The 21,155-nt window shown below is 32.9% G+C and overlaps 2 protein-coding genes across 4 annotated transcripts; both read left to right on the top strand.

Annotated features, from left to right (window-relative positions):
• The first annotated feature begins 4,934 nt into the window (after positions 1-4,934).
• Positions 4,935-10,919, top strand: LOC134266298 (uncharacterized). Of its 3 annotated transcripts, none has more exons than XM_062748508.1 (6): positions 4,935-5,571; positions 6,655-6,732; positions 7,298-7,433; positions 8,167-8,330; positions 9,715-9,910; positions 10,379-10,919. In XM_062748508.1, the coding sequence occupies exons 1-6, from the start codon at positions 5,484-5,486 to the stop codon at positions 10,857-10,859; spliced, it is 1,143 nt and encodes a 380-aa protein (XP_062604492.1). In that variant the 5' UTR covers positions 4,935-5,483; the 3' UTR covers positions 10,860-10,919. The 3 variants fall into 3 exon arrangements, with proteins under 3 accessions (XP_062604492.1, XP_062604493.1, XP_062604494.1); XM_062748509.1 differs by lacking the exon at positions 4,935-5,571 and adding an exon at positions 5,587-6,057; XM_062748510.1 differs by lacking the exon at positions 4,935-5,571 and adding an exon at positions 6,070-6,292.
• A 1,069-nt stretch (positions 10,920-11,988) lies between these two features.
• LOC134266296 (uncharacterized) lies at positions 11,989-16,195 on the top strand. The gene is made up of 5 exons (XM_062748507.1): positions 11,989-12,683; positions 13,158-13,287; positions 13,531-13,694; positions 14,031-14,244; positions 15,059-16,195. The coding sequence occupies exons 1-5, from the start codon at positions 12,533-12,535 to the stop codon at positions 15,543-15,545; spliced, it is 1,146 nt and encodes a 381-aa protein (XP_062604491.1). The 5' UTR covers positions 11,989-12,532; the 3' UTR covers positions 15,546-16,195.
• The last annotated feature ends 4,960 nt before the right edge of the window (positions 16,196-21,155 follow it).

Here is a 21,155-nt window from a genome sequence, read left to right as displayed (position 1 = left end):
CTTATTTCGCAAAAATTTCCTCGATACAAAGTAAAACATCGAATGAAATACATCCAGGATTATAGATGTAGGATAAAACCAGAAAAACGTAATAGTAGTAATCAGACGTCTCAGGTTTTATCCTACATGAAACATGGAGATAGATAACGAACAGTATTCAAAATCAAAAGTCCATAAAAGAATATGAATTAAGAGCAGAGCAAAAACTGACCTCCAAAACATCAGAGGTGGGATCAGGTTCCATGGAGGAGTGAACATACCTTGCCGACCACATCTATAACCCCTTCCGGTAAATATGTATCTGAAATCGATATCATTCTTTGTATGGAGCTAATTTTCTTTTAGAAATAAATAAATATCTTGTGGTAAAAATAAATAGGGATGTCCCCCCTTACCAAACTGATATGTTTGCTGCAGGCCTGCAGCAAGTCTGCTGCAAGCTTGCAGCAAACAAAATTGTTCGCAGGAAGAAAATTTTCTTGTTCGCAGATGATTGCCGCTAGCTGCGATCTTGCGGCAAACATTGCAGCAATTGCTGCAAGCTTGCAGCAAATTCGCAGGAACCCAAAATGTTTGCTGGAACATTGCAAGAAACATACACGCCAATTTAATGTTCGCAGCAAGTTCGCAGGAAACATTTCAATATTCGAATGTTTGCAGGAAGTTCGCAAGAACAGTAAACAAGTCAAATCAGCCAATGAAATGCAGATTGTACTGGGTCAACACAAAACTGGCCATTTTGAAATGTTTGAATTGAAGTTGTACACGTTTCAGTATTTTGTTAGGAATATACCCCGTTTTGAATGATTAAAAGTGCCAAACTCTGGATGTAGGTGTTTATTGGCATCCATGATATCTAATTGGTAAGAAATGATTTTGATTTATTTTGATATTTGAAAGAATATTTCTTAAAAGCACGTTTGAGTAACTGGTGTAAATGCTAGGTCAAATCTAAATCTGTTTATTATGAATTTCAGTCCTCTTTTTAATATCACATATGTATACTTCTTAAATGTATTAATGGACCCAAATCAGTTAAATGTTTTCAAATTAATTAGTAACTGTGTAATCACGATAATATTCAATAAAAAATTATATATAAAGTTCTTAAAGTTCTATTCATATAAAAAGCAATCATGCACTTTAATTTTAAAAAAGTATGAAAACTTTGTCTAGGAACATAAAGAGGGTCTATCAAAACTTCATAAAAGTGTATCATTTCAGAAACATGTGGTGGATTTTCTCTAAACTTAACAGATTTAGGTCAGAGCAAAAGCTTTCTGTGAACTTGCTGCTTGTACAAAGGAATGTGCCAAAACCATAAGGAAATTGTTTGCTGCAAGTTAGCAGCAATGATTGCCGCAAGCTTGCAGCAATGTTTGCGACAGGCTCGCAGCAATGTTTGCCGCAAGGTTGCAGCAAGGTTTCCATATTTGGAAAATCCAATGTTTGCTGCAGGCTTGCAGCAAACCTCATTTGCATGGTAAAATGTTTGCAGTAAGCTTGCTGCAGACTTGCCGCTAACTTGCTGCAAACACCAAGGCTTTGTATAGATAGTCATGCTTTCTTTGGCTACATTGCCGCAAGCTTGCAGCAACGTCTGCTGCAAGCTTGCAGCAATGTTTGCTGCAGACTTGCAGCAAATATTTGCAGGAAGGCAACTGCATTATTGTAAATAATAGCATTTATGTACTCATGTAATGATATTCAAAGTTTTTACTGTTATCAGGCTTATCAATCCGTTTTTATCCGGGTTTTGATTTTATGTCAATATTAGAGCGATCGATAGGGGGTAATTTTATCAACCAATCAGAAGAGACACTGAGTGTAGATTCTACGTCACTTTTTGTTTTGTTTCGATCGCAGTAAGAAGGGTTTTCCAAGTGTTGGCGTTCTACAACTTTAATTCAAGTTAGTCTGCGATCGATTTGTGGAATTTAAAGTGCGACAGAGAATACTTGTGCACAGTAAGTTCTTTTATAAATCGTGTATGGTAATCCATCAGTGCCCTAGGAAGTGACAGGAGTTCCCTCTTTTAAGACGATGGATGCAGAGGAGAAAGTTAGTGTGTGCCTGTTGGGACATTCTTATATAAGACGTCTTCGAGACTTTATGAATGAAAATGAGGATGTGTGTAATCTAAAGTTAGACAGTGACAAATTCGCTTTGGACATTCGGGCTAAAGGAGGCCTTACGACGCGCAAACTTGTGCAGTGCGCGGATCTGATTACATTTGCTGACCCCCCACCGCGTGTCTGCTTCCTACAAATCGGGAGTAATGACGCCTCGTCAGAGTCAGGGTGCCCAGTGATAATTGCCAGAAACATTCTATCAATAGCGCGTTATCTGCATCTGGGGGTCGGAATTCAACGTGTCATAATTGGACAACTGCTGCGAAGACAGCCGTGGACAACCTCTGATCCGAATTTCAACGCAAAGATAGTGCATATTAATGAGATTCTGATTCAGGAAACGAAACAGGAGGATGGTATTTATTTTTGGCACCACAGGGGGTTTTGGAGGGACTTGTCCTACCTAGGGCCAGATGGTGTACACATTGCCTGTAGCAGCAACAACTCCGCTCCAATGAGAAAGTATTTGAGGAGCATTAGAAGTGCTGTATTATGCCATGCTTTTGTCAAGGCCAGTAATTCATAAATATAGTCATGCTTATTCAAATCTAATTAATGAAAGCAATAATTAACAAGAATGAATCTTATAGTACCTGTACTCCATGATGAAATACATGTATTTATCAGTGTCACATAGATTGTAGTACTCCATGGTTCAGTAATTTGCAATAGAGCTATACATTATTATATTTATTTTATCATTTAAATTGCAACTACAAGTGAGGAGTTACAAGTGACATTTACTTTAATATTTCAAGGACAACATGTAATTCTAATCATTGAAAGCTAACAAAGTTATGCTCGAAAATATAGGTACAATTAAAATTTAGATATCATGCATGCGCAGTTGCAAAAAATTTTGGTCATGCAAAGTTTAAATAGTAAATAGCTTGTACTACATTGCTGCTGTGCATAGATAGTTAATCATATTGGAATAACAGATATTGCTTAGGCAAAAATATCACCTTTATTCAGCGCAAGTAGTTAACTTTAAGGTATGCATCGTAAGTCACATTGTCATGTGCATTGTTAGTCATACAGTTTTATATGCATTGTAAGTCACTTGAAGTTGCATTGTAAGTCATATCATCTTTGTATTTAGTGCATAGGTTTAGAATATGTATGCACTGTTGAACTTTAAATTTGGTATGCATTGTAAGCCACCCTTAGTGTGCATTGTTAGCCATACATGCCATATATGCATTGTAAGTCACCTTAGTGTGCATTGTTAGTCATATAATCCTTTTGCCCTCGAATTATTGTTTATTTCATTTATACATTTCTGAAACGTAGCTTGGTATGCATTATAAGCCACACTTTTATGTGCATTGTTAGTCATACATATGGGTAAATAACTGATCAAATGAGGTATGCACTGTAAGCCATACATTAGTGTGCATTGTCAGTCATACATATGGGTAAAATAAATAACCAAATGAGGTATGCATTATAAGCCACATTATGATGTGCATTGTTAGTCATACATGTTAAATATGTACCCATTGAAAAAATTTCACCTATCGTGGCAGTCCATTTATTAATATGCAAGCATTTCTTTGGCTTGTTATATTTCTAAAAATTTTGATAGAATGTTTGGACTGTCGCATATAAGAAATTTAATTTGTACTCTTTGCAAATACTATGTTTTGACACTTGTTAGGTTTTTTGCAGGAAACATGCCAAAAAGAAGTAAGAGAACGTTTTAAATGTTCTATTTTTTCCATTTTTGTATAAACTATTTAAGGATCAACAAAAAAGACGAAAGGTGTGTAAAATAAAATATGTTTGCCATACCTTTTTATTTATTTAGTCATTTTTCATTATTAATTCATTTGTATTTTTTTAGTCGTTGTTTTAATTCTTTATTTTATCTTGTTTATGAAAATTTTAAATATATATAGTACGATACATAGTTCAGGACATAATTACGACTTTTAACAGTATGTAGTAGGAAAGGAGAAATGCACGAAGAAAACATATGGCTGGACCGGGAATCGAACCCGGGACCCCTACATTACTAGTCAGGTGCTCTAACCACTGAGCTATCCTGGCCGCTATCCACGGTCCGTAAAGCCTGAACTTCTACATTCCTCCCTCATTAAACAGTCTTCGACCTCGAAGACACAAGTTCTAGGGCCCTGCCAGGAATTACTAATTTACACATAACCCGAACAAGGCCCCCACACTGGCCACCAAATGTAGTAGGAAAGGAGAAATGCACAAAGAAAACATATGGCTGGACCGGGAATCGAACCCGGGACCCCTGAATTACTAGTCAGGTGCTCTAACCACTGAGCTACCCAGGCCGATATCCACGGTCCGTAAAGCCTAAACTTCTACATGTAAATATCAACACTGGAAGCAACCCAATAGTTCAAATATGATGTCGGGCAATTCCATTCTTATACATATTTCTATAGAGAATATTGCTCGAATTTTTCCTATCCGTTTAGTTATGGGGCAATATATATCAACAGGGCCAGTCGTCTGTAAAACAAAGGAGGACCTCATCCGTTATGCATGGGACTCAGGTTTATTATCAAATTATGTTCGTTTATTTATTTATTTATTTATTTATTTATTTATGTATTTATTTATTTGAGCTCGAGGTATGTTTTTTACCAGACTTGTTAATATTGTGTGCAAAATCTAAATGGCTGTTAATAAAAACTATTTTTCGACACATTGAATATATTTTAGACTCTCAAACTACCCTATATATATATATATATATATATATATATATATATATATATATATATATATATATATATATATATATATATATATATTTTTTAATTGTGCTTACTTTTCAACAAATCCTAAATCCAGGAGCTTTCATTTGCAAACGAAAAATACCTGCAATTTGAGGGTGACTAATGCCTTATGAAATGTGGTAACTTTTTCTTTTACAAAGGTTATTAAATAAATTATTTACTGGTCACTACAGATTCCCCAATCAATATATTTAAAAGGAGTTTTTTCAATTAGTGAATTATTACTAACAGACTAGCTCCGGGATTTTTAAATGTATGACGAAGAATTTTTAAATTCGCCATATGATTTTATCGTCGTTTTTGTTAAATTCAATTGTTGTTAAAAATTCCTCTATCGTTTCAAGAAACTGTCTTTTTCAATTTCAAATTTGAATTTTATTGCATGTCAAGAGTACTAGTATTACAATTTGTTTTGGAAATACAAGTAAAAATTGTTTATATTTTTTTTAAATACCTGTATAATGATGTGCCTAAGGATAGTTTCTGGCCATCAATCTTTACCAATGAAAGTTTTACATTTATTCGGGATGGTTGAAGTCAAATGAATAATAAATTGTGACCAGAAAAAAAAACAATGTGGAAGAAGTCTGCTTCCACGCAGTATTATTTTTTTTTTCCTTTTAAGGAAGGGTCAGGAATCTACGGCACCGCTGGAGGGCCAGGTAAAAAAATATTTTTATTTGTTCGGACGAATTAGTTATTTGTTCGGAAGAATTAGATATTTACAATAATTGATGAATTCAAAATTTAACACAATCAGTGAGTATAGATATATATTTGGAGGATTTGATTTTTCAACACATATTTCTTTTTGGAAAAAAGATATTGATTTGATGAAATTCCTTTTCAACCTTAAGAAAACCACAACCACTGTTAACAGTTGTAAAATTGAACAGGGTATAACTTGGATTTTTCGTGTTGTTAAAATCAAATATGTTACATAAAAATAAACTGTTATAAATAAATTTGGAGGTAAACGTTCTGGCAAAACTTTGCTCAAAAGCTTACGAAATAGAATAACATACTTTGAATTCATTGGCGGCGCTAGTTCAAAATAACTCAGTATTATCTTCCAAGGAAAGTATATTTTCTTTATGATGTACGTTATTGCCATGATAGGCCACCATACACACCAACAGTCACGTCAGGTAGGAGTCACCGCTATCTTTGTCATAACATTTTTCATAAATGTTCTTTTAATCGTCATAATCTATAATTCATGAAAAATCATTTGTATTCATACATTTTGTTAAAACAATAATTAAACTGAAGACCTTCTGTAGCCTTTTAATTTAGTAGAATGACGTGTAAACAATTAATAAATATACACAAGGAATAATCAGCATGGGACCGTAGAGCTAGCATTGAAATTGTCTTGAAGAAGTTAGTTTGTTGTAGAATTTCTTTTTATTTTAATTCATTTTAATGAACTGTCAGGTATTTTTCATTTGAAATGCATATTTTATATATTTCGTTTTTGATAATATCAAATATTCTAGATATTTAATATGAAAATGTGATATTCTGATTTAAAAAGCAATGCTTTATTATGTTTTCTAAAACGAACGAATTAAATTGGTATGTCATTAAGTATTATTTACATATATGCCTTAATTTTCCAGTAAGTCCTGTATTCAAATATCAAATTTTTGCCAATACACCTAAAGTATCTGCATAAGCTTGATATTCACTTTAGAAAGTAACAAGGCCTTATTTGTTGTAATTCATTTATTTTATTTATTAAGATATGGGGCAGATAATGTCAACAGGACCAATCGTATGCAGAAAAAAGGATGAACTTATTAATCATGCCTGGAAGTCCCGTAAGTTTTCTTTAAAATTAATAATAGAATTTTGCGTTTCGGAGTGGGATGGAATTGAAAACTTAAAATAGAATTCATTTAAAAAAATTTAATTTTGATTAAGTTTTTGTCTGCAAATTACTTCATAGATATAAGTGGGGATTAATTATATGTAGTATATTTATATCTATAATTACGTTCACTTGTGAAAAATAGTTTAAAAACAATACTCTCTATGTTTTCCCACTTTGATTATAAAAGAACGCAAGAAGCATACATTTCATAATGACAAAATGATACATTTCACTGTTGATTAAAATTACTATCACATTTCTTTATTTTCTTATTTTCTCTGACAAAAGCAGCCCTGGGAATTTGGACTGACATTTAAATCAAATACTTAACTAGTGTCAAAATTTCAGAGCGAAGAAAGACCGATGAGCCATTATGGTGTGCAATTGTCATAATCTGTTTGTTTTGTTTTTGTTTTGTTTTTGCTTTTTGTTTTCGAAGTAACAAATGACCGATGGTCATTTTATAACCCAAATAGTTTTTTTTATGTTATGTATTTTTTTTTTTTTTACAGTTGAATCAAATTCTGTTAATAATATCATACTACTAGAGGTTGAAGTGCAAATGTGTGGTATGTTTGGATATATAGATCCAGAGGCACCCAAAATGAAGGAACACAGACAATACACGCCTCTCGTCATTGCCTGCATGTACGTTAAATTAAAAGAAATTTAATATCATCTGAGACAATTTTGTTCTCCACTGAGAAAAATTTAATTATGATTTTAGTTTGTGTCGGATTGTTGGCATACACACATTTAGAGGTAGTCGTTTTCGATTTTGAAATGATAATTTTAAGAAATATTCAATAATTGTTCATTCACATAAAGTGAGTTTTGTTGCCTGCATGGTGCAATGGTTACATGTAGAGTGTTTGATCAATATATATGTTGGCATAGTGAGAGGATGTCCAAGTTTAAAGTCGCGGGTTTGAATCCTACTTGTCCTCCAGATGAAAGCATATACCGTATAAGCAGAATTTTTAGCGAGGATTTAATTTTGGCATTATTTGCGAGGGTTTTGAGATCGCTAAAATTAAATATTGCTAAAAATAAACTGCTTTTAATTTGTAATAGGTTTTTATGAGCATTTAAAAATCGCTAAAATTACTTCCCGCTAAAAATAAATTACCATATTTTAAGGACAAAACGCCAAATTTACGTCTCGCTAAAATTTCAACTTATACGGTAATTAGAAGTCCATGTTGAATGCAGTGTGATCTGGCAGCACAAAAATCCTTCACTGCTCAAAGTCAAATGTCCTAAGTGCCAAATAAAGATCTTTTCCAGTCCTCCATTGGCAAATGGTGGCAACTCAATATCAGTGAGAAAAATTATCGAAAAGACGTTTAATAATCTTTAATACAGTTTTATTACATTTCAGGTTTTGTGATAAAGAGTTAGTTCATAAACTCATTCAGGCAGGGGCGGACATTAATTTTCGCCCACAGGAAGATAAATATAAATCATTGGAAGAAGCAGTGCCGCCCTTGTACTATGCAACAGCAGCGAGAGATGCAGATATAGTAAAGTTATTATTAGATTCAGGTATGACTTGAAAAGGATGCCCATTTTAAAGGGTATGGAAACATACATATCAAGGCATAATTAAATCTTTTGTTAAAATATAATTATAACATATGAGCTACATCAGGCAGCGTGTACAAAGATTCTGTTGCTTATGCAACTTCCCTTGCTTATGCAGCAATATACCTTCATCACCTGCATACGGAGTTTATATATCTCAGCTGATTTGGTACTCAAGAGCAGTTTCTATGTATTAATAATTTCAAAAACGAGGTAAATTATTGACAAACAAATTGATGTAACAAGAATATCAGCAGTCTTGTTTAAAGTCATCATTTCGTACACGTAAGTTCTATGGTCGATACAATGACCTTGTCAGCAAATACAATTTTATCATTGAGTCAAATGCTGACTGACGTTTTTCATACTAATTGTGAGTCTATTATTTATACACTGAATTGACGACGGATTTTTTCTTTATTTCTTGATCATGACATGGAGCACACGGCTAGTGTGACCGGTCGGCAGGGGATTCTCACTTCTCCATGGCACCTGATCCCACCTCTGATGTTTGATCTTGACTGCTGTTCGTTATCTCCATATATTTTATGAAGATGCCGTGTTTTTGAGCATAGGCACATAACGTTACGTATTTGGCTTATATTGAATAATTATTAACTCCATAGCTAAAAATGCACGTGTATTATTAGATAATGGGGTTATACTTTATATAAGAAAAATAAGTAATGTCAGGTGCATGTGGTTTTTAGGACTCAGGGCCAGTCAGAGGGGATTCACTATTTGTCACTGGCGCTCTTAACATAGCTTTATTAAAATATGACAAAAAAATGCTTAAATACTTTTGACTGGAGATTCTGATCTCAATTTTCATTAATAATTACGATCAAAGATAAATCTTAAGAGTCTGAGCCAACTTTTCCAAGCTTCACTCTTTTCTTTATCTGACATTTTTTTTGCATCAAATAAATGATGATGATGTTTGTACTAAGGAGATTTCTGGAAAAAACTAAATGGAATAAAAAATTAATTGAATGGATAGTTTTCGATGTACCTAAATTTAGCAAAAGTTACCTCCCGTTGGTAACATCAGAACACATGAGGTGGGATTTTTAAGTATAGCCATTCATTACATTCCATTGGAGTTTAAATCCTAGAGTGAGCATCCCCTTTTCGTAAATTTATCGCACATAATTTTAAGGTCCACAATACCGCCCGTGTGCTCCTAGTAACGATTAATAAATAACGGAAAAATCCGTCGTCAATTCACTGTATAAATAATGGACTGACAATAAGTATGAAAAACACCAGTCGGCATTAATTCCCCAAAAGTGTTGTCTTTCTTATCATATTGTGGATGAACCTTAACAGTTTGGACTACTGCTAGGTGCTGACGTAAACGGATATAGAGGGCGCATGCAGTTCATCAACCTTCAAGAGCCAAGGAATGAGGTTTACAGCATTATTGAACCTAGTTATTCTTTACGAGACTCATCGGCCTGTATGATAAAAATTCTAGAGCTATATTTATCAGCAGGAGTGAAATTAAATACAACATGTTGGGGTCCCTGTCTTTTTTATGGGTAAGAAAAAATACTGATATGGAATAGAATCATATTTCTAAAATACATAATAAAGATTTATCACTAAGAGAAAAGAGAGAAATGTGATCAAGAGGGCTGTTTTTGCCAGAACAATGCTAACAAATAATCGAAAGGTGGATTTGAACAAATTTGCTCAACACATTACATAAGTTTAATTGAATAAGAAAGATAAGATCTATTTCATGACCCAAAACTCAAAGAATATCCTGCCTTTTATTTTTTTTTAACTTTTCATTCTCATTATTTATATATATTATATAACTATAATATATATAGTTTGATACTAATAGGCTCGGAATCATTTAAAAAATCTAATAAATCTTGACCTTAAAGAAGGTCAGGGTGATCTATTTAGGTCACTGTGTTGAATATAATATTCTCGGGCTCTGCCGAAGGCGAAAATTACTATCTAATTAAATAACTACTGTATGTCATCATTGTTTTCAGGAGAGGTAAAGTCTATGAGGCCAATCGTCCTAGCCGACTGAATATTCCGGGAGCACGTTTTACTTGTGATACAGCTGTACTTCTTCTTCAACATGGCGTCGATCCAGACCTGTATAAGCTCGAGGATGTTTTGCAGCAATTTTCCCAGCATAGTAGTCGTTACCTTAGCATGAATTGTGTAAATTTTAATGCCTTCTTACAAACTTTTATTGGGGCTGGTTACCACTTCACAAGTGACGATACAAAGAAGGAGTATTATAGGAGAAAACTTAAAAGAAATGGCGTAAATATGGAGGAGCCACTAAGTTTAAAACAATGTTGCCGTTCAATGATAAGAAAGCATTTGCAGATACTTAGTAAAGATACATCAATATTTCCTTTCGTAGACAAGTTACCAATTCCACTTCTATTAAAGGAATACCTAAAATTGAGGAATACCTTTGATTTAAATAATACTGTTATAAAATGCAAACCTAGATGATGATAAGGATTGGAGTTTCATAAAAATAAATTCTGAATTTAAATATATGATATTTATTAAACAAAAACATATCAGATAACTTTGACATTGTTATTCATTTTCTCTATAATTTTTTTCACCAAAACTAAACATGTACTGGTGATTTTTTTTTTTTATATTTACCATGAAGTGTTTGGGGCATGAAAATGCAATCGGATGAAGAGCTGTACAATACTTCAAAATTTATATACATGTATCAGTTTGGGGGTATATATACCCACCGTACCTAATAAGTCAGGTTATTCCTTCCATACACGTATTTTGCCATAACAGGCACAGATGAAACTGACTCAATTTTGAGAGCACTCGAATGGTGGAAGAGACAGGTAGATACTGATAAATATTGCTGTCGAAGCTTATATACAGCTAATATATACCTCATTTTTATGTCCCTGTAATCGAATATTCATGAGTATTTAGTTTTTGCCCTGTCTGTCCGTCTGTCTGTTACAAAAACAACTTTAATCTTGATCACAACATTTGAGTGGGTGGGGCAATGGCTATCATATTTCAAAGGTGTAATCTTTGTGACAAGACCTTTCTTAGGGTACCACTAAATTTGAATTCTTGACTTTGACATTGGAGTTTAATCTACTTTAAACTTTTTTAAAATTATCCTCGGCCATAACTTTCGTACTTCACATTATATTCACAGTGACAAGGAGAGGATCTTCAATGGATATAACTATTTTGACTTCTTGACCTTAGAGTTTGATCCACTTTTATAAATCTTTTACCTTGGCTATACATGTAACGTTTGAAAAATTAGCATTAGGACTTTCATATTTCACTGGTGTATTCATTGTTACAAAACCTATCTTTGGATATCAGCAATTTTGACCTATTGATATTGACCTTGGAGCTTTTAATTGCATTGCATTATCCTAAATCTATAACCCCAACCAGGAATATATGTATCTCTTTCGATATCTTACTTGGTGTCGAGGTAATTTTTTTGACATATTAACTAAGAGCTAAGAGCTTGAAACTGGAGGGACTGAAATTGAGTTAAGTACCTTGTGGTTAAAATGAGTAGGGGTGTCCCGTATACGATACAAATGTCTGTGACATGTACGTTAGATTCTCCACAACGGCAAAATTACCCTTTAATTGTTTTATTGCTGATTTGTGCTTCCATACAAGATTGTTTATATTCACAAGGAAGTCCGAAGAAAAAAAAAGGTTTGACTGAAATCTTTTCGCCTTAAAAAATTATTATAACATTTGTAAAGAAGCACTAAGATTTGGTTCATGATGATCGTAAATATCGCAATGTTGTTAACACAGACATTCGTCATTAACCCTATATGTCATGTCTATTTTTAAATGTCTATTTTTGTATAAATGCATGACTATTTAATAGTGTTTTAAAAGGATTAAAATAACGGACGAAAGTTGAGTAAAAATGACATCTGCATGAGTGTCATACCTTTTTATATATCTAGCCTTTTTTCATTATTAATCAATTTGTATTTTTTAATCGTTGTTTTGATTTAAAAAAAAAACAAAACTTTTAATAAATTGTTTAATATGTAAATATTAAATGCATATTAAGTACCATACATAGCTCGGGACATAATTACAACTTTTTAACTCTGAAAATCAACAACTGGAAGCATCTCAATAGTTCAAATATGATGTCATATATTTCCATTTTTATGCCTATTTCTGTAAAGAATACTGCTCTAATTAATCCTTTCTTTTTAGTTATGGGGCAATATATATCAACAGGGCAAGTCATCTGCAAAAGAAAGGAGGACCTTGTCCGTTATGCATGGGACTCAGGTTTATTATCAAATTAGCTTCGTTTTACCATTTGATTTACCATTTGATTATTGTTTACCTAGATAAGGTTAGGACATATTTGTATATTTCGGCAGTCCACTAAGATTATACCAATTATTTTCAATCATTTAAATTGATGTTAAATACCCCAAACCCTGGAAATGACCAGGTACGATCCCAGTGATTAATTGTAAATACGTTACACTAGTATACGTATTTCTTTTAAATGTACATTTGTATATGCCTTTAAGGATAGTTTTTGGCCACAAATCTTTACCAATGAACGTTGTGCATTTATTCGTCAAGGTTTCAAAGTCAGATAGATAATAAATTGTGATCAGAAAAAAAATGTGTAAAAAGTCACTACACAGTATTAATTTTTTTTCCTCTAAAGGAAAGGTCAGCAATCAATTTTATATGGTATTGAAATCTCTTTCCATTATTTTCATTATAATTAATGTTATTAATTTACAGTGAAGTCAAATTCTGTAAATGATACGATAAAACTTGAAGTGGAAGTGAAGGTTCGTGGTATGTATGGATACACAGAGGTCTCCATAAATAAAGAATACTTAGAATATACACCAATAATTATTGCCTGCATGTAAGTTTTTTATCGCATTGTGTTTCTTCTTCATGTGAAGTAGTAGTGAAGTCTGTATATAATATATTAGAATATCTTTTTGAAAATGATGTCAATGTTTATGTCATGCTTGTGTTCCTAACTGTTGCTACAAAACCGAAAGATTAGAGTGCCTAAAAATTCAAATTGTGACATTTCAGAATAAACTGATAGTATTTAGTGTATGAATGAATACTCCGGCCCCATTCTTCCTCTTCTATACAGGTTTCGAGATGTAGAGCTTGTTAGGAAGCTTATTGATGCGGGTGCAGACATTAATTTGCCTTTCAGGAGTTATAAACATATGTCGGGAGAGGAAGGGGTGCCTCCATTGTACTATGCTATAGCAGCAAGGGATGTAGACATTGTAAAGCTGTTGTTAGATTCAGGTTTGAGATTAAAGTTTTTTAACATTGTGTGTGAAGTGCGGCGGCAGTTAATATTTTCACTATTTTATTTTAGTGCATGGCATAGATCTTTAAAGAACAAGATTAGCAAAACGATTTTATTAAAAAAAACCTTTTTTTTGAAAACAGAAATATATTTAAATATGAGTCACCCCTTAAATGAAGTCTGGGATGTCAATATTTACAGTTGATTAGGTCTATAAAAATAAAAAATAATCAATCTCTTTCACGATACGTGATCATGAGAGAACTGTGCTTACTTATATCTAAAATAAAAAAAAATGTGTATATAAATAAACATAAAACCTTTCTTATTAGGTGCTGATGTGAACAAATTCAAAGGCTATAAGCAGTTCATTAATCTACAAAAGCCCGAGATAGAACAATACAGTATTTTTCAACCGAGATATTCCATAAATTTACCGGGGATCTCTCTTCCTCCACCATCGCCTATGACAAGGATACTTGAAGTTTATTTAATGGCTGGGGCAAAATTAAATACAACTTGCTGGGGACACTGTTTCTTTTATGGGTAAGAAAAATCATATGAATAGATTCACTTAGATAAAGTTCATTATACGCTATGTAGCGTTGAATTGTCGATTAGTATGGAAAAATTTTTAATGAATATTTTATTCACTTTTTATGGATTAATTACGATATCTGACGTAGGATTAAGATCCATTTTCTCTCTGATGAAAACAATGAATAAACCTGTGTACAATACCCAATTAATATTACTCACAATCTTATTTTGGGTATATCATAGTCAGTGGGTAGACTAATTGATTAGGGTATAATGTACATCAACCTGTGCTAAGATCTGAAGATTTTGTTTTAAAAATATTGAACATTCAAAGCTGAGATAAATCTACAAAATGGACTTATATTTGTATCAAATATCAAACATTCAAAGATGACTCATCGTCGCAAACCACGGCCAAAATGTACTATCCTCTCCCATTCTTGCCGTGGTTGAACGAAGACAGAATTTTTCGTAGCTCATTAAAATATTGACCAATGCGAGTAAAGCATAGTCGGATGATGAACTTTATCGCGACCTTTCAATATCCAATCACAGTATAGGAAATATTTCTTGTATACTGTCGACGTCAATTGTTGATTCCAATTGCGATGGAAACAAAACTTGCAACTGACTGAAAATGACGTCACAATAGGGAGGCCTAAATATTCAAGATTATGACTCTTTTTGTGAAATATATATGCGAACTCCGGACCGTGGCTTGAGACGATAAAGATGACTCTAATATGTAAAATGTGAATATAAGGATATTTCTGTATTATAATTCTTACTACATGCACTCGTCTGTTATCTTAATTTTCAGAAGAGGAAAAGTGTACGAGGCAAATCAACCGACAACACTAGATATCCCGGGACCGTGTTTCACCTGTGACACGGCTATTCTACTACTTCAACACGGCATGGATCCAGATCAATATAAACTCAAAGATGTACTGCAACAGTTTTCGTATCATAATCTTTTCAATTCTAGAAGGACCTGTGTAGGTTTTAATATTATGCTTCAAACATTTATTGCTGCCGGTTACCGGTATACAAGCGATGATCTCGACTGTAGTTATACCAAGACAAAAATGGCAGAAAGTGGCATTAGCATGGAAGAACCACCAAGCTTAAAACAAAGTTGTCGTTCATTAATTAGGAAGCATTTACGGATAATTAATAAAGATACCACTATTTTTCCTCCTGTTAACAAGTTACCGATCCCAACTTCATTAAAGGATTACCTAAAACTGTGCAATATCATTGACATAAAAGAAGGTTTAATACAATGTACACTTAAGTATATGTAACACAAATTTATGTGGTCTTACTAATAAATTCTTCAGATTATAACTACATAATGAAAAACTGCTGAATGCTACGTCATTAAATGTTACTGATTTTGGTGAAATATTGTGATATCCCTAGAATTTCTTTGGAGTCTAAGGCATCCACATCTGATTTATACCTCTTCTCGAATATACTGTACAGTACTCCCTAACGTTCTCCTTCACTCTTGACTGAATATCCAAGAGAGAAGTTAAAAGGGCTTGATAAAACATGTACTGAAACCCGGTATTTACAATTTTTATGAAGTTTAGAAATCCAGTAAAATTATGTGATTTAAATTTAAATTTGATTCTTCGTAATGTTTATAATATTCAATACTGATATATGATTTTCAAATCTATTTTGAAGACCCTCCTCCACCCCTACATTCCTACCCCTAAAAATGTGTATTAATGTGTCATGTAAATTCATATATTTCATTAGTTCTGACTCGATTTGTTTATACTGTTTTATGTATTTTGTTTCACTACTATCCTTGGCCTATTTTGTTTCGATGTGCCATCTTTTTGCTAACTTTTTAATATGATGTTTTGATTCTATTTTGTGGCCTATTTTGAGTTGATGTGCCATCTTTTTGCTAACTTTTTCATATGAAGTTTTCATTGTCTTGTCTTACAGATACTTTTTTCTAGTCAGTTTTGGGGGATCAACATTATCATATTTTACGTAACTGCTAATCAAAGCTTGTGAATCTGATCCCCTTCTTGTTTGTTAAATTATTCACATTTTTATAATATTATTTTAATAAATGACATTATTCATCTCTATGAAAGTGTTTTATTTGACTTATATAAAATTAGCAAAAACAAGCTGCGATGAGCTTGCATATAAGCATAAGAATACATAAATATTCTTCTTAGAAAGTGAGATGTAGGTATAATTTAGAACAGATTTGCAGAATTTAAACTCATACAATTAAAATAAAGTGCCTTATAAAGGAACACTATATTGTTACTCAACTTGTCTGCTGGGACCAGTACATGCTGATCTATCTAAAACATTTTTAAATAATTTTCAGATTCCATTTATGTGGATTTACATCTCTCTGTTAAAAAATTTATAAAATTCCAAGGATATATCAAGAAACAATTGAAGCATATTAATTATAAAAAAAAAAAACTTTTGGTTTTATTAATTCTGTGCATTTACAAATTTACATGTTTAAATTTGTTTCTACAAATTAAGCCATTTTTGATTTGTTTGAAATCCTGTTTCTAATATTTATATATAAAAATTAAAGTAGAAGACAGTTGTTTAACAAATTAAGACGACATTTGTTGTCTGAGTTTGTCATCGTTGATGTCGCCAAAATCACGCTTTTCAACCCCTCTCTGAATATTTTTTGATTATGTCGATCTGATGATATGCACCTTTAAATTCAAGCACATCTGTAAATTTTTGAAAACTTTTTTCTTCATTTGTGAATCTAATATTCTTGCTTTCCATAGAATCGCAGGTCCATTGAATCTTTATAAGCGAGACATAATTTGCACAAATTGTTATTCCTATATATCATCGTAAGGAATACTTATATATGCGAGAATGAAATTTTCGCGAGCCCATTGTCTCGCGTAACTACACAAAAATAAAGTTCTCGCGTATAAAACGTGATTTACAGCACTATCTTTATGACTTTATTATATCTAACCAATTTCATCGTAGATTGTTTTTTTTCATTTCAGTGCGAAAAAATTGTGCCTGTATAACACGCAAAAAATTGATGAATTCTCAGCATTAAAAAAAACATCCTAAAAGTTAAATAAAACTGAAGAAGAGATGCAGAATCAATTTCATGCTAAAAATATTTCAAAAGGATGTAAAAACATACAGCTTTTATGGTGAACACCATGATAACGATTCCTTATAGAATTCAAAAAAAGGTGAAGACAACGAACAGCCGTCGATATCAAGAAGTTAGAATTAAATGAACGGAGCATAAACATGAATTCCCAGAAATTCCAGATTTTGGATCAGGTGCCTTAGAGGAGTAAGCATCCCGGTTGACCGGAGACACATTCACTGGTGTGGGCAATGCAAGAGATAAATATCGCCAATGAAAAGGTTTTTTTTGCGTGTAAATATCAGTATCACATACGAGCAATTAAACAAGTGTCTCGTACATGTAGTGCGAACGGGATTTCATTTGATAAACAAGAAATTTAACCTGTTAACACGTTTTAGATCAAAAGCTAAATAATAAAGACAAAGGTAAAAAAAAATAATATTTTATAGCTGTTCGTAATATTCGTCGATTTTGCATGACATAAATTTTATTTCGATATAATTTCCACACTTTGATTTGTGTGAATAATTGTATTTGATTTCAATTAATTATGTAAATACTAACATACTGCTTCTCTTATTTTCTGAAATGATCTTTAAGAATACGGATGAAAAAAACACACGTAGCAAATCATAGAATACATTCAATACCATGTTCATGTTACATGTAATATTCGCACTCTGTGAATAATTTTTTTTTATAAGACTTGACATTAACGAAACATTCAGCTTAATCAATATTTCCTCTTTGTTATAACTACAAGGTATCTCATACGAATAAAAAAGAACTTCAAAACAGATAGCCGATAGATAAGGTTTATTTTTCATCTTTACAAATATAAAGAGGACGCACAACTTCAGTACAGATGATAGACAAAAACATATTTCTTTCTAAGTACTATTATACATGTATGTATACGAGTTTGCAAAAACAGCTTTAAAATATTTTCTATTTTCTAAGAAATTTCTATCACATACTAATAAAGATGCGATAATGGCGCTAAGCACTCTATCAAAAAAAAAAAAAAAGAAAAAAAAAAAAAAAACAAACAAACAAACAAAAAAAAAAACAAAAAAAAAAAAACAAAAAACAAAAACAAGAGGCCCATGGGCCACATCGTTCACCTGAGTACCTTAGGTGATGCAGTTCTTTACTTGCTATACCTATCATGCCCAACAACCCCCTTCCCTTTATTATTTTAAAACTTTAGACTCTACACTACCCAAGGATGCTTCCACGTAAGTTGCAGCTTTCCTGGCCCTGTGGTTCTTGAGAAGAAGGTTTTTAAAGATTTGTTCTATATTTTTCTATGTAAAACTTGGAATTCCCTATTGTGGCCGCGCCCTACCCCCAGGGGTCATGATTTTTACAATTTAATATCTACACTACCAAAGAATGCTTCCATATAAGTATCAGCTTTCCTGGCCCAGTGGTTCTTGAGAAGAAGATTTTTAAAGATTTGTTCTATATATATTTCTATGTAAAACTTGGATTCCCTATTGTGGCCTGCCCTACCCCTGGGGGTCAAAACAATTTAATATCTACACTAAATGCTTCCACATAAGTTTCAGCATTCCTTCAGTGGTTCTTGAGAGGAAGATTTTTCAAGATTTGTTCTATATAATTCTATGTAAAACTTGGATTCCCTATTGTGGCCCCACCCTACCCCTGGGGGTCATGATTTTAACAATTTAATATCTACACTACCCAAGGATGCTTCCATATAAGTTTCAGCTTTTGAGGCCCAGTGGTTCTTGAGAAGAAGATTTTTAAAGATTTGATTTCTATGTAAAACTTGGATTCCCTATCGTAGCCATGCCCTACCCCCGGTGGTCATGATATTAACAATTTAATATCTACACTACCCAAGGATGCTTCCACATAAGTTTCAGCTTTCCTGGCCCACTGGTGCTTGAGAAGAAGATTTTTCCAGTATATTTCTATATAAAACTTGGATTCCCTATTGCGACCCCACCCTACCCCCAGGGGTCAAAATTTTAACAATTTAGTATCTAAAAAAAATATAAGTTTCAGCTTTCCTGGCACAGTGGTTCTTGAGAAGAAGATTTTTAAAGCTTTGTTCTATATATTTCTATGTAAAACTTGGATTCCCTATTGTGGCCGCGCCCTACCCCCGGGGGTCATGATTTTTACAATTTAATATCTACACTACCCCAGGATGCTTCCACATAAGTTTCAGCTTCCCTGGCCCAGTGGTTCTTGAGAAGAAGATTTTTTAGTGACCCGACCCTATTTTTATCTTTTCTTGATTATCTCCCCTTGTAAGGGGACTTGGCCCTTCATTTTAACAATTTAAACTTCCCTTTAAGGATGCTTTGTATTTTTTGGCCCACTGGTTCTTGAGAAGAAGTCGAAAATGTGAAAAGTTTACAGACGGACGGACGGACAGACAGACAGACGGACGGACGGACGGACGACGGACAAAATGTGATCAGAAAAGCTCACTTGAGCCTTCGGCTCAGGTGAGCTAAAAACAAAACAAAACAAAATCACAAGTTCTACTTAACTCATGGTTTTTCACCAAAAAAAAAATAATAAATTATTTTTTTAAAATCAAAATTATATACCATTAAATTTTTTTTTTAATGTTGCTTCTGTTTCCATAGAATGCTTCGATTCCCCTTTGCTTTTCCTCACCGTAGGATTATCTTTCTGAGCATTCAATTAAAAAACTTGTTTTTAAATATCATATGTTCCCTGTCGAGAATGTTTCACTCATATTGAGATAGCAACACCCTTGCCCGTGGAGAGCTGCAAATTTTAACCTATACTCAACACTCCGGGAATTGAGAAGCGAAGAATCTTTTTCCTTCCAGCATCTAGTGCGGCATGTGATCTCGGTTCATATGGTCTACACGCCCCACAGAGAGATTCGAACCCACATCATAAGGATAAACGCCTTACTCTGCGACTCTAGAGAATTGTTATATGTAAGTTTCCGATAAATTTTTCGGAAAACTAATTAAGTCAAATAAAGGCCAGTCTTCAACAACCTTCAGTAATATTACTTACTATCTAAGAGGTAATTTTCGTCATTTCTTGAAGACACCAAAGAGTTCATGTACCAAACGAACTGTTTGAAAATTCTATACAACAGTATAAAAGCTTACACCCACTTATGCAATTAAATCTCTTTGAACATTTTGTTTTGCAAAACACGAAAATTGTCCTCTTAAAAAGTGGTTATACAGTATTTAAACACGATGGGGATTAGATTACATGTACATGTAAATTAAGAATATGTAAAAAAAAAAAATTCATATTGATCCATCTCCTTGGGAAAGATATGTCACAGTGTCAGTACAGAGACGCTATAAATATACATCTCGAATCACATATTACAACAAAGACCAAATGGTTGAAAAAATCTGTCGATGTCATGAAGTTTCACAATATCCCTTTTTAAAATAAGGTTCACCTGAAAGGGAAAAGAAACTAATTTTAATGAGACACCCTGACGTTGATTATTGCTAAATATCTTTTAATGCAAAATTTATGCAAGTTCAAGTGTCAATTCGATATATTTCCTTCATCTATTACAAATTGTTCAGGACATGCTATTGCGTACCAAACCAAAACTATATAACTATTGTTAACGTATAAGATTAATTCAGCTTTCCCTATAATTCCAGTCCTATTTTGTCGAGCTCGTTGAATTTTACTTTTTTATCAATAAAATACTTCAATATACATAATTATGTGCTTTGTCATTTTCATAGCATGGGAAAAGAGAAAGCATAAATATAATTTAACTGTACCATAAGTT

The sequence above is a fragment of the Saccostrea cucullata genome, unplaced genomic scaffold, assembly GCF_032062105.1.
Source record: "Saccostrea cucullata isolate Sc308-1 unplaced genomic scaffold, CSIRO_AGI_Scuc_v1 ctg979, whole genome shotgun sequence".
Taxonomy (NCBI): Eukaryota; Metazoa; Mollusca; class Bivalvia; order Ostreida; family Ostreidae; genus Saccostrea; species Saccostrea cuccullata.
Note: the sequence above shows the minus strand (reverse complement) of the source record. Positions and strands in the feature narration are given on the sequence as shown.